Below are 12607 nucleotides of genomic sequence, written 5' to 3'. Positions count from 1 at the left end.
TTGGCCGATGCGCGTTTCCACTAGTTTTGTCATGTGTCCTTGAACTAGACCAATTTCCAAATTGTTGGTAGTTGCATTGGTGTGGTAGTTTCGAGTCTTGAGGGACTGTTTTAAATAGGGGGAAGTGACTTTGAACTTCCTCTTTAGCTACCTGAGCGCGTGAAGGGACGAAAGGAAAATGGCTAAGGCAGGAGTTTTAAATCCTTAAAAGTGCTTGGTCTAATGATTTTATCTCTATCAGTATGGCTTTAATTAAAATACTAATTTATATTATCAGTCTTTATTATTTTTAATCGTAACATAATCGTTCCCCCATCAGTTTTTTCATGTCTACCCCCTGAAATTCTTGCCTGCTTGTTTCCTTTTTTGTTTTTTTTTAATTTAGATTTCAAGAAACATAAACATTTCTCTACGCAAAGACAGAAAAAGAGGATTTTATTTGAGGCTTGCATGTGAACTTGAATTAGGAACTTGTTTTGTGTTTGTTAAGCTTAACATAATAGTGAGAAAACTGCCGTGCTTATTTCTGTCCTTTCAGACCTTCCCTCTGCTCTTATCTTTTAAATTTTTCATTTGATTCTTTTCTTCCTTTTTGCATCATTATCACTACACTATCACCCCCCCCCACCCCCATAGAGGTGTTTTTCTCTGTAACAAAAACTCACTTTTTTCCCCATATAAATTGAATATTGATTTTGCCATGTTCAAAAAAGGGAGATTTAATCCAGGCCCCTGAAGTCCTTAGGTTCTTGTTGAGGATTGTCACTCATGCTCCAGTCCTTTTATATTAGTAAATGGTTTCTTAAAGACTTCTTAGTCATTATTCATATTTCAGTTAGTTATTGCTTAAATTGTCACAACAGCTTTTCAATTACTACTTTTATTTCTCCATATTCTCCATTTGTTCATTCTTCACTTTTTTTTTCTTGTCTGTTGATTTGTTTTGCTGAAATGCTTTTGTTTTTCTTCACTACAAGAGATGATTCCCTGGGTAGGAGAGAGGAGAGGAGACATATTTAGAAGTGAATGTGTTATAAAAACAAAAGAATCCGCAAAAAGAACATTAAAAAACCTTTCATATTAAATGTCAGTACCCCATCAAAACTCTCAGGAGTTTTAATTTTTATACATAAAGTATCCTAACAGTTTTTCAGTTACCACCTCTGTACTGCCTCCTATTGTGCATTGCTTCCAGAATAATCCTGAAAGATGATTTTCATCATATGACCAATGGGAGGCAGTATAGCACTGTGGGAAAGGCATTGGATTGGGATGAATCTTCAGTTTTTCTGTTATGAACGGTTTTGGCACTCTGCTGAAGCTTATAGACTAGGGGTCGGCCACCTTTTTGCCTGTGTGAGCCATAAACACCACATTTTTTAAAATGTAATTTTGTAAGAGCCGTACAGTGCTCACAGTGCGCGCTCCTGTAACAGAGCCTGAAAAAAAATGGACTTTATGGCTCCTGCAGAAAGAGTCATATCTGGCCCTCAAAAGAGCCAGATATGGCTTGATAGCCATACATTGCCGACCCCTGTTATAGACCCTTTCTAAGAGTAGTGTTTTTAAATGCAAAAATAAAAACCCTAGAATTATAGAGGAATACAATTATATTGAAAGACAATTGTCACAATGGTTTAAAAAATTAAATTCATGGACCCTTAGTCAAGAAACCCCTTGTGTCCATAACTAATTCCATAAGCCTTTTTGATGGGTACATCATTTCTGGCCAAGAGCCATCATTCATATATTTTAAACCATGCTCTAGAAATCCAAAGTCCATTATTAAATATCATCTTTTAAACTAATGTTTACTGTCCAAATTTACCTTTTCTCTTCTGAAGTTCTTGCCTTATGTTGGAAGCAGTGATAAAATGCCACCTGCTCTCCTAAGGTCTTGAGTTTGTTGCCTGAGTCACTATGATCTTTAGCAATACTTTCTGGGTTCCTTCTGCTAATATATTTTGTTGCCATGCTAAATCACCAGAAGTTTATAGTAATTATCTAGTTTGGGACATCTTGGTAGTTTTTCTGTTTTACATTGGATTTATGCTTTAGGAACACAGCTGATCACAATTATTTTTCAGGCTAACAAATGACTCCTTTTATGCCACTCAATGAGGAGTTGCCAGCAAGTACTATAGATCTCTTCTTCCTGTGACTCTTACTAGATGTTCTTTTACCTAACAGTGGATCCACTTCATTCTTTGGAAGACAGTCAACTTCTTCTGAATTTGAAGGAGACCCATTTGGCTGTTATTACCACCAAGGCTCCAGTGGTTCTTCATCCCTTATTCCTCAATGACATTCTTTCAACATCTGTCTCTTCTGATTCATTTTCTTCCTTTCCATGTCAAAGCCTTTCTTCCATATTTTAAAAAACACCAGAAATAAAATCATTGCACAAAGTGCATTTTCTATATTTCCTGGAAAATGAGATCCTTAATACTTGTTAATAGCTGTCTTGCAAATTTACTCTCTAAAGCACAAAGGTTCTTAACTTTATTTGTGCCTTGGAACTGTAGAGATTAAAATTAATATGCAAAAGCTAAGTTTTCTATTTTTAAAAGTTTATTAATAATAACTAAAGTAAAAAGCTACCTAAACCACCCAACCCGCTCACGAAAGAAGAGAGGCGAGAGGTGGAACCTTAGAACTTATACAAATGTGACCACGCAATGTGGTGGAGAAATTAAAAGGAATTTTGGGAAATACTAAGGGACTTCTGGGAGATGATGTCCAAGGATTCAAAATCTCCATTTATACAGAACCTTTTGGCATCTGATGAAACCTCCAGACCCCTTCTCAGAACCATATTTGTAGAGGCTTAAAGTTTATAGGGTTACAAAGGAACCCAATTACATTGAAATACAGTTCTCTGAGTTATTTTTTGGCAAATAAATAAAGGAATTTTTGGTGTGCGGTTTGGGGCCCAATGCTGTTATTATTGTTCATGCTATTACAATTTTTGAATTGATATGAATTAGTGATATTGAGTCTTTTTGTTTCAAGCTTCCTAGTTTAAGAATTAGCACTATATTTATCTTATAAAAGGAGTTTGGTAGGGATTTCCTTTTAGACTTTAGAGAATAATTTGTATAATTAAGTATTATTCTTTAAAAGTTTGGTAGCATTTACCTATAAATCCATCAGGGCCATGTTATCTCTCAACCCTTCTTTGGTTCTTTTGGTTCAAGATGTTGTTTTGTTTGGGAAGTGCAAAGTTTAGAAGGAGCTCTGTAACCAGACTCGTTAAACCATCAGTAAGCCATAGGCAAGCTTGTTCTGTTTACGAAGCAACTCTGTTTCCTTAAAGTGGGGAGGGGGTCCAAACTCTGTTTCCTTAAGGTGGGGAAGGGGGTCTGTATTTGAGGTGTGATTGATTTGGATATTCTTTGTGTAGAAGCTCCTTCCACCAATGCAGATTCTCAGTTTAAGGTATGAGCTAGCCAGGGCACTGAGAGGTCATATGATATGCCCAGTGTCACACATGGTGTCAGAAACAGAACTTGAACTCATCTCCTTGACTCTTAAGATTGACACTCTCCTTCCCTTATATTAGCTAATTACTAAGCAAGTCTACAATACTAATTACCTTTTGGGGACTATTTAGGTGTCTATAATCTCCATCTTGTTTCTGCTAAAACCATTTACCTAAGAATTTGTATGTAAAATCATTTCTGAAAATACTCTTTTGTTATATGAATTAACAAAGACAGTAGTATATAAAAGAATTCAGTAAATTTTAGATGTCTTGGTCATCAATGTTTTTCTTATATAAATAAAATTTTGGACCTACAGTATTACAGTTTCTCCAATAACTGGTAGTGTCGTATCAGGAATACTAATACATATAAATTAAACGTGATCAATTTTAAAAATAGACTTGCTTTAAGTTTTGTGTATGAAGGTTTTTAAAGCTTTAATTGAATCACATAATTAAATTACCCAATGAGGGATGACTAAACCATGGAAGACTAGCCTTAGCCAAAGAAATGCATCTAAATGGTGTTCTTTCTTTCCCTAACCTATACTCCCAATCTGGAAAGGGCTCTCCCATTACTTTGATTCTTTTTTTGTTGGATTAAAAAACTCTTTGGATGCTTTTGAGAAATAGAAACTGTTAAGAATTTGGGGCAACTAGATGGTTCTGTGGATAGAGTGCTGGGTCAGGGGTCAGGAAGATCTGAGTTCAAAACTGGCCTCAGCCGCTTACTAACAGTGTAACCCAGGACAAGTTACTTCAACCTCTGTTTACCTTTAATCTACTGGAGAAAGAAATGGCAAACCACTCCAGTATCTTTGCCAAGAAAACCCCAGATGGCATCATGAAGAGTCAGACAGGACTGAATAACAACACCAAAAAGAATTTACCATATTAACCCTATTCTGCTGGTGAAACTAGAATACCAAGCCTTCCTTGGACCCTGAGAAACACATTAATAAAAAATAGCTCATAATTCTTCAGTTCTTTAAGGGTAGCCCTTTTGTCTCAGCCACCCTGTAAAGTGGTAGGTAGTTCAGGCATCATTATCCCATACCCAAAGCAGTGACTTGACCCATGTCACACAATAGGGAAATGTTTGAGCTGGGAGCTGAGCTCAGACCTCATGGGCTTCAATTTACACTTGGTGCCTTTGTAGGAATATACAGTAATAAAGTTTTTCTGCCCCTCTGTTCATGGTGTTTTCATTCTGAGGCAACCGACATTGCATTTGAAAGGTTACTCACCTGCTTCAATGCTTGCTATGCCCTACCCTTAGATGTTATCCTCTTTTTAACAAATTTATTTTCAAAGGATAAGGTTTGTGGATGTTAGCAGATCAAACCAAATTGCCTCATCAAATAACTGCCTAGTATTTCTTGCTTAGATGTCTGAAAGTCTGGCCAGCAGTCTGGCTCCCAGTGGCTCCTCTAAGATCTGGCTTGTCTTATAACCTCCAATTAGATAGTAAACACATTTAGGTCAGGGATTTGTCTTCTTTCTTTCTGTATTCCTACCTTTTTGGGCAGTGCATGGCACATAGCAGGCACTTAATCAGTGCTGATCAATTGAACTAATTTTGTTTGCTCAGACCTTTGGCATCTTCAGAACTGAACATTTGGCTCTTTTTTCCCCTTTTGAAGTTACCAGGCAGTGACATTGCAAGTGGGAGCGATGTGTTCTCTGATGTCATCCCCAGCGTCCCTAGCTCGCCATGCCTGCTTCCCAAGAAGAAAAACAAACACCGCAACCTAGATGAGCTCCCCTGGAGTGCCATGACAAATGATGAGCAGGTAGAACTCTCTTCTCCATTTGTAATTAAAAGGCAAAGAAAGGTCAATGGAATATCTCTGTAAAGGCGAAGTGTATGTGGAGGCAATCCTGGCTCAAATTTAGAGAGAGCTTTTTGTTTCCCATAGAGAGCTTTCGGGTATACAAAGTGCTTTGCTCACAACAGCCTTATGAGGTAGGAGAGCCAGCTTGGGGCAGGGGCAGGGTATGCACGCATGTGCATGGACAGGGAAGAAGGAGCTCTACCTCACCTCTTCAAGCAAAATTAGGAATTGGAAAGTACTTTTTGGAAATATGTGACACAGTATCTATCCATGGGATTTATACTAAACATTAACAGGTTTTAGTAATGGCCCTCTTTTTCATTAAATAGGTTGAATATATTGAGTACTTGAGTCGTAAAGTCAGTACTGAAATGGGTCTTCGGGAACAACTTGATATCATTAAAATTATTGATCCCACTGCACAGATCTCCCCTACAGACAGTGAGTTTATTATTGAACTGAACTGTCTCACAGATGAAAAACTCAAACAGGTAAGTGAGAAAAAACTCAGGTCTTTAGATCTAGTTAGAAAAAATCACAAATGTTAAACAGTATATAAGACATCACATTTCTATGTAAGTAAGTGTCTAATGGTCTGGATTTCTACCCTGAAAAAACTAACTAAAAATTACAATTGGTACTTTTAGATAGCGCATTGTGATTTACAATGTTGTTTATGTATGATGTCATTTGTAGGCAAGTCAGATACTATTATTTCTGTTTTAAAGATGAGAAAATTGACCTCAGAGAAATCGACTTGCCCAATGTCAAATGTAGAAAGGGCAGAGCTGGAACTTGAGCCCAAGTTCTGGCCTTTTGATTTGGTACCCCTCTTTTCTTTATATCAGTGGTTCTCAAATTTTTTTTTATCTCAAGGTCCCCTTATGCTCTTAAAAATTATTGAGGTTAAAATCTCACCTCAGACACTTTCTAGCTATGTTACTCTGGGCAAGTTATTTAACCTTCATTGCCTACCCCTTTCCTCTGTCCAGCCTTAGAATTGATACTAAGACAGAAAGTAAGGTTTAAAAAAAATTACTGAGAACCCCACCCCCCATAACTTTTCTTTATGTGAGTTATATCTATCCATATTTACCATATCAGAACTTAAAACACATTAGTATCATTATAAAAATAATTTTTACCTCAAAAATCCCCTGAAAAAGTCTCAGAAGATCCTTAAGGGTTTGAGGCCCACACTTTGAGAATGACTGTTTTATACCACAAACTTAGGTCTTTGCTAATGTTTTTGTTTTTGACGGTCTGGCTCTGTGTTACGTTGTTTTGAAACCTCAAACACTGGCATGTTTTTCTTTTTGCTACTCTTTCTGGTTTTCCAAACTGATATTCTCCTTGCCACATACCTGCCATGTTTGGCTCTAAACACATGGGAGGGAAAATGTGATTTGATTTTGGGGTGGCCTAGGCTTAAGCCACTTTTCCCATGTCTGCCTCAAGGTGAGAAACTACATCAAGGAGCATGGTCCTCGCCAGAGGGCTACCAGAGAGCCCTGGAAGAGAAGCAGCTACAACTGTGGCAGCACCAGCGGCGTGAGCGGCGCCAGCGCCAGCAGCAGCAGTGCCAGCATGGTCAGCTCTGCCAGCAGTACTGGTTCCAGTGTAGGCAACTCTGCTTCCAACTCGAGTGCCAACATGAGCCGGGCACACAGTGACAGCAACTTGTCTACCAGTGCAGCGGAACGTATTCGAGATTCTAAGGTAAAATGTCCCATTGGTAAGTGCAAGAGCCTATTGTGGTTTTGGTAGTGTTAGCACCGCTGGTCCCAATTTGGGAACTCCTGAATGTGCTTTCCATCCAAATGAAGGTCTTGCGATGGGGACTTTGTGCTTTGGTTGCATGAACTGGATGCAGTGTTGAAAATTGCATGCCCTGAGCAGCAGGCCATCATTTTGTTCAGTTTGTTTGTGACATCTAACCAACTGTTTTGCTTCCCATGAAAGAATCAGGAGAACGATTTTTTAAAAAATGCTCAGAGTTTATTACCTCATGCCCATTACCATGTTTGTAAAAAGTCATCTTTGGCTGAGGTGTCAAATGTGCTGCACAGACTGTGGCCCACAGCACTTCTGAGAGCCATCTGGACCAAATGAAAATGTCATTGGGAAATATTTAACAAAATAATTAGAGGGGGCAGCTGGGTAGCTCAGTGGATTGAGAGCCATGCCTAGAGACGGGAGGTCCTAGGTTCAAATCCGGCCTCAGACACTTCCCAGCTGTGTGACCCTGGGCAAGTCACTTGACCCCCATTGCCTACCCTTACCACTCTTCCACCTATAAGTCAATACACAGAAATTAAGGGTTTAAAATAAAAAAAAATAATTAGAAATGTAGTAGAACCTAGGGAATGTTAGCTCTGGTTTTCTAAGTCCATAGATGGCCTGTAGGGTTCCCTAGGTACCCTTAGGCAGCTCCTGTTTCTGTTTAAAGAGTTTGACATAACTGGGCTAGGAGACATTCCCCTTCCCACCCCCCCCAATTAACAAGCATTTCCTTTCTTCCCCTCCTCTTCTCCAATTGAGAAAGAACAACAAACCCTTTTTTAAACAATTTAGTCAAGTCAAACAAAGAGGCCCACGTTGGTCATGATCAAAATCCAAAGTCTAATTCTGCATTTGGAGTATTTCTCTTCTTTGTCAAGTGGGAGGTGTCATCATGGGCCCTCTGGAGTTCTGGTTTTTCCTTGTAGCAATCTGCGTTCTTACTCTCAAAATTGTGGCTCTCTATTTATAAACTATTATCTTATTTTAGTCATTTTCCTGATTCTACTCCCTTCACTCTGCATCAGTTCATTCAAGTGTTCCCAGTCTAAGAAGGCATGCTAGTAAAATTTGTCTCCTCCTCTGCTCTCCCTGCCATGCAAAGGTGCTCCAGGTATCTGGGCACTGGGAGTTCAGGCCTTGATGTCAGGAATTCCCTGCCTGTTTCTGACACTTCCCAAGATTACAGCTCTAGAGTTAGAAAGGGACCTTAGATGTCAGCAGAGCTAACACCCTTATTGGGCAGAGGAGGAAGCTTGAGGTCCAGGAAGGGGAAAGGGTTTTACTAGGTCATATAGCTAGGAAAGTGTCTGAGGCTAGATTGGGAGCTGGCTCTTCCTGAACCTCTGCTTTTTGTCACACTGCCTCATTACCGTCCCAAACACCTACCTCACAGGACTGTGATTGGCATTAAAGCAGCCAATATATATGTAAAGTGCTCTAGAATATCAGTGCAAATTATGATGGTCTGCTTTCAGGCCACGCCGCACTGGTCAGATTTGTCTGAATGCAAACTAGGCAGAAATACATTCTCCATTATGAGCAGGAAAACTGCTGAAAATAGAATTAGTGATTCAGAAGGTTGGACTATTTCTTAGGGTTCATTGCTGAGTCAGTGCCACCACAGAGCATTAAATGTGGACAATGCCCTGGTAGAACAGAATACACTGTCCCTCAGATGGCCTCCCCATCAGCTCTTAGGGATGTATGCTTATAAATCTGTCTATTAACTGCTTATTCAATGCCTGTTTGCATAGGAGATACCTGCTTCTGTGTCATTTCTGCCTGACAGAATTCTTTTCTTCCTCAGAGGTTAAACATTATGAATAGTTTTTCTGGCCATAACAAAGAGAAGTCATGTTAATAGAGGTCTTTGCTGCCTCTCAGAGGGGCTTTGGGGTCCATAGCCATAGAGACTCGAGCCTGGTGGGAGCCAGTAGAGAAGAGCACCATGATCCTTTCAGAGGAAGGACTGTAGCTAGCTTTGTAGAATGCACCAAAGTGTCCTGATTCTTGCCCAGCCTGTGTGGCATAGCTACAAGGTATTTATTTTAACCATATGTACTTGAAAATCCTCCTTGAAACCCAGGCGTCCAGAGCTGTAATGAGACCAAGCCTGCCCTCCCAGGGATGATGTACACTAGGAAATAAAGGAAGCCAAGCAAATTGGGAAGAAAAGCATATGAATGATGCAGAGGGGAGGTCTGTTGGGGTTGCTAAGAAGAACTTAGGAGAGACCACTTTCAGCTGGGAATGACGGGAATCTGCACAAATGCCCTAGAGCAGGGACAGCCTCATGGGAATCTGAAGTTTTGGGGGGGAAAGTGGGCGGTGATTGGTTTGTTTAACAAGAGAAATGGATGATTGAAGCTGAGAAATCCATAGGGGCCAGTGGCAAGTTGTAGCATAGAGATGGGGGGGACAAGACAGGAAGGGGAGATGGGCAGTAGTTCCCAAGAGAGCCATGCAGCCTCTCCTGGACATTATGGACATTATAGGTGGCATCAGTCACATTCATTTTGCATTGTTACTAGTGGGCCTACTTAAAATGACTGAGATGTTTAAGTTAACTAAGTTCCTTTTCTAGATAAAATTATACTAGATAAAATTTACTACTCTAAATGCTGCTTGATCCAAAAGAAGAGTGTATTGATCAAATGCCATTATTGCATAACTCTGGACCACAACTGGAAAATGGGTTTTTGGTTTTTTCTTTCCTTCTTGTCATAACCAGAAAAATAAGTGAACTATATATAATAATATGGTATTGATTTTGATCATGATGTCAGATTTTGTGTATCACCCACTGCTTTCACAGGAATCAGAGTTTTGTAGTTCTAAAAATTGTTTTTTTTTCCCAACAAAATTGCATTCATTTGACTCTCCAAATTGGAGTTACTGCTGGGTTCTTGTGGTATCCCACCTGTGTACTAACTCTCCTTCACACCTGACATTAGGCAGTGCTCAGGGATTCCATTGTGGGGATTTCTTGTTGGAAACATTTCCAGGGCTCATCACAAAGTGCTGAGGTTTTGAGAGGAAAGATTCCAAATGGGAGTCCCAGAAATAGATCTCAAGTGACATGTTACATTCCATAACTTTCTAAGCTTGAGAACATCACTTTCTTGGTAATTGTATTCATATTAGTTGCCCAAAAAACGAAACTGTTTTGGTCCCTTCTAAAAGCAGTCTCCATATAGCTACTTCAGCCTCATTCAGTTGCTCTTCCAAAGGGTCATCTTTTGTCACTTCCCTTATTTGAGCACCCACAAATTATCCCCTCTTTGTATTTTTCAGTGAAGGCAAACCTGTATCATTCGATCCATTTTTCATTGGTCCAGGTTTTAATTTGTAATGGTGGTAAGGTAACTTTTTCAGGATAAGCCACCAGTTAGCTTTTATCCCTCATTCTTTTCTGGATTTAGTTCTTTCTTTGAGGCTGGTGTTTTTGAATGGATTCTGACTGGTTTTTCTATTTCTCCAGTCTTCATAAATAAAGTGGCACTGACTTGGAGGAGGACATTGTAGTCCTAATAAGAGAAGTCCCTTTTAGATCCTCATATATATGCCCCAGATGCTTCTCAGAAGACGTGCTCTGTTTTGAACATATTTTGATGTTCTCCTTCAGGACATTACATCCTTTTTTTAGTCCAGGAGCTAAGAGTTCACCTTGATTTGGGGATGCATTAAGATCTCAGACAAGGCCATTTATGTGTTCTGGAGTTGCTAGCTGAGACTCCAAGAACAGAGAGTGATTTCCAGAGAAGGATCAGTGCCCACCTACCCACTGATCAGCCTCATGCTTAGAATCAGAATCATCAGGTTCACCTTCTTCATTCACATTCCAGGTTTCCATACATAACAGGTTGTTTGCTGTTTAAAAAAGATCTTATCCTGTTATGTTTGTTCAACAGAAGTAGCAAACTCTTTGGAATGAGTTTTTTGTTTTCTCCAAAGCCTAGAAACCTTAAAAGGCATGTGTTGAGTGAGATCCATGGATTCAGTCAGTCAGCTGAGTTTTGAAGGTTGAGGATCTATTTGGTGACCAAAACTGAGTTTCTGTGCTTTCCTGACTTGGGGAGTGGGGAAAGCTTCAGTGCCTGAGCTCTAAGTATTAGCTCTCCATCCACATCATCATCATCCTCATTCAGCTGATTGACATACTTCTAAGGCATAGAGATGATTGAAGGAATGCATACAACACGTCCAGTGTACAAAACATTTAGGATAATTTGGAAAGAATAATTGCCAAATGATGCCCAGCATATAACCACCAGGACACCTTATGGCAGATTGAGTTTAACTGCTTGACACATCCATGAACATGGCCCAGCCTACTTTGCCATATAGTATGTAAACCGAGTCTTTACACTAGTGACTTTTTATTATTACCAAATTGCTTCATTATGGCCTAATGTTACCTCATTTCTCTCATGGTTTACTTGTTACTCCATAATAGTGGGTGTTAGAGAAATTCCTTATGTGGTTTTTGATTCAGCACCAAAAATGTATATAAGAGAGCAAGATATTTTCAGGTGACAAAATTGATCCTGGAATCTGTGTTAAAACTTCTAAGTCACAGGCTGTGGCCTCTTTACTCAAGCAATATGAGGTATGGTGATGGAATTTGGACACTCTATTAGCATTTGGAATCTTGGAGTTTGATCTGTAGAGTTCTTGTGGAGAGGGAGAGTGCCACAACTGATTCCACTTTAAAAATTGATTTTCCCAGAAACGTTCCAAGCAGCGGAAATTACAGCAGAAGGCCTTCCGCAAGAGGCAGCTGAAGGAGCAGAGGCAGGCCCGCAAAGAGAGGCTGAGTGGGCTCTTCCTCAATGAAGAAGTGTTGTCTTTGAAAGTGACCGAAGAAGATCATGAAGGCGATGTTGATGTTTTAATGTGACCAGGGTGAATTTGGCTGTGAGGTTTCTAAGCCTTAATGTTATCCTCACAGTTTATGTGGATTTTTTTAAACCAAATTTTGGAATAGAGCTGTGCTGATGACTAAGGTAAATATTTGACTCCTAAAACTTAAGTGTAGTAATGAAAGTGGCTTTTTCCAAGTTAGAAGACTTTACAAGTTGGTTTGTAGTTAAATCCATTCATGTCAATGTGTAGCTTGTATTTATAAGTTACTCTCCAAGGTGAATGATTCTCTCTGTAATGGCACCAGTTGAGTTTTTCCAAAGGGTTGCTGTTTCTCTGTTGATGCCCAGCTGAAAACCTTTTTTGTCGTGTTGGGGACAAGGAGACAAGCCTATAGGTGAAGGTACTGTTTGTATATTTTTAGAGAATATTGTCCTTTGTCTTCACTTGTTTATTCATCACATTATATACACACAATCAGAACCTTCTTTTTTCCTCCTTTCCATTCTTTGTGAAATCAAAATTTCATTGGAACATGAGCCCAGTGATTGTAGAGGGGAATGGTTATGCCCACAGTCACAATCCTGACATCATGCTGATTAGTCATTGGGTGAGGAAACTTCTAGCATCTAGGATTTTTTTT

At 39.4% G+C, this 12607-nt stretch overlaps 1 protein-coding gene across 1 annotated transcript in view; it reads left to right on the top strand.

The window, feature by feature from the left end:
• The window catches only part of FAM199X (family with sequence similarity 199, X-linked), a 33984-nt gene extending 21872 nt beyond the window's left edge, over positions 1-12112 (top strand). The window contains exons 4-7 of the mRNA XM_044682656.1: positions 5128-5277; positions 5649-5810; positions 6778-7038; positions 11831-12112. Of these exons, the coding sequence (XP_044538591.1) occupies positions 5128-5277; positions 5649-5810; positions 6778-7038; positions 11831-12001 (744 nt within the window). The 3' untranslated portion in view covers positions 12002-12112. The remainder of the gene's footprint in view (positions 1-5127; positions 5278-5648; positions 5811-6777; positions 7039-11830) is intronic.
• The last annotated feature ends 495 nt before the right edge of the window (positions 12113-12607 follow it).

This window comes from Gracilinanus agilis, chromosome X (genome assembly GCF_016433145.1).
Source record: "Gracilinanus agilis isolate LMUSP501 chromosome X, AgileGrace, whole genome shotgun sequence".
Classification (NCBI taxonomy): domain Eukaryota; kingdom Metazoa; phylum Chordata; class Mammalia; order Didelphimorphia; family Didelphidae; genus Gracilinanus; species Gracilinanus agilis.
This window is presented reverse-complemented; position numbering and strand designations above follow the sequence as displayed.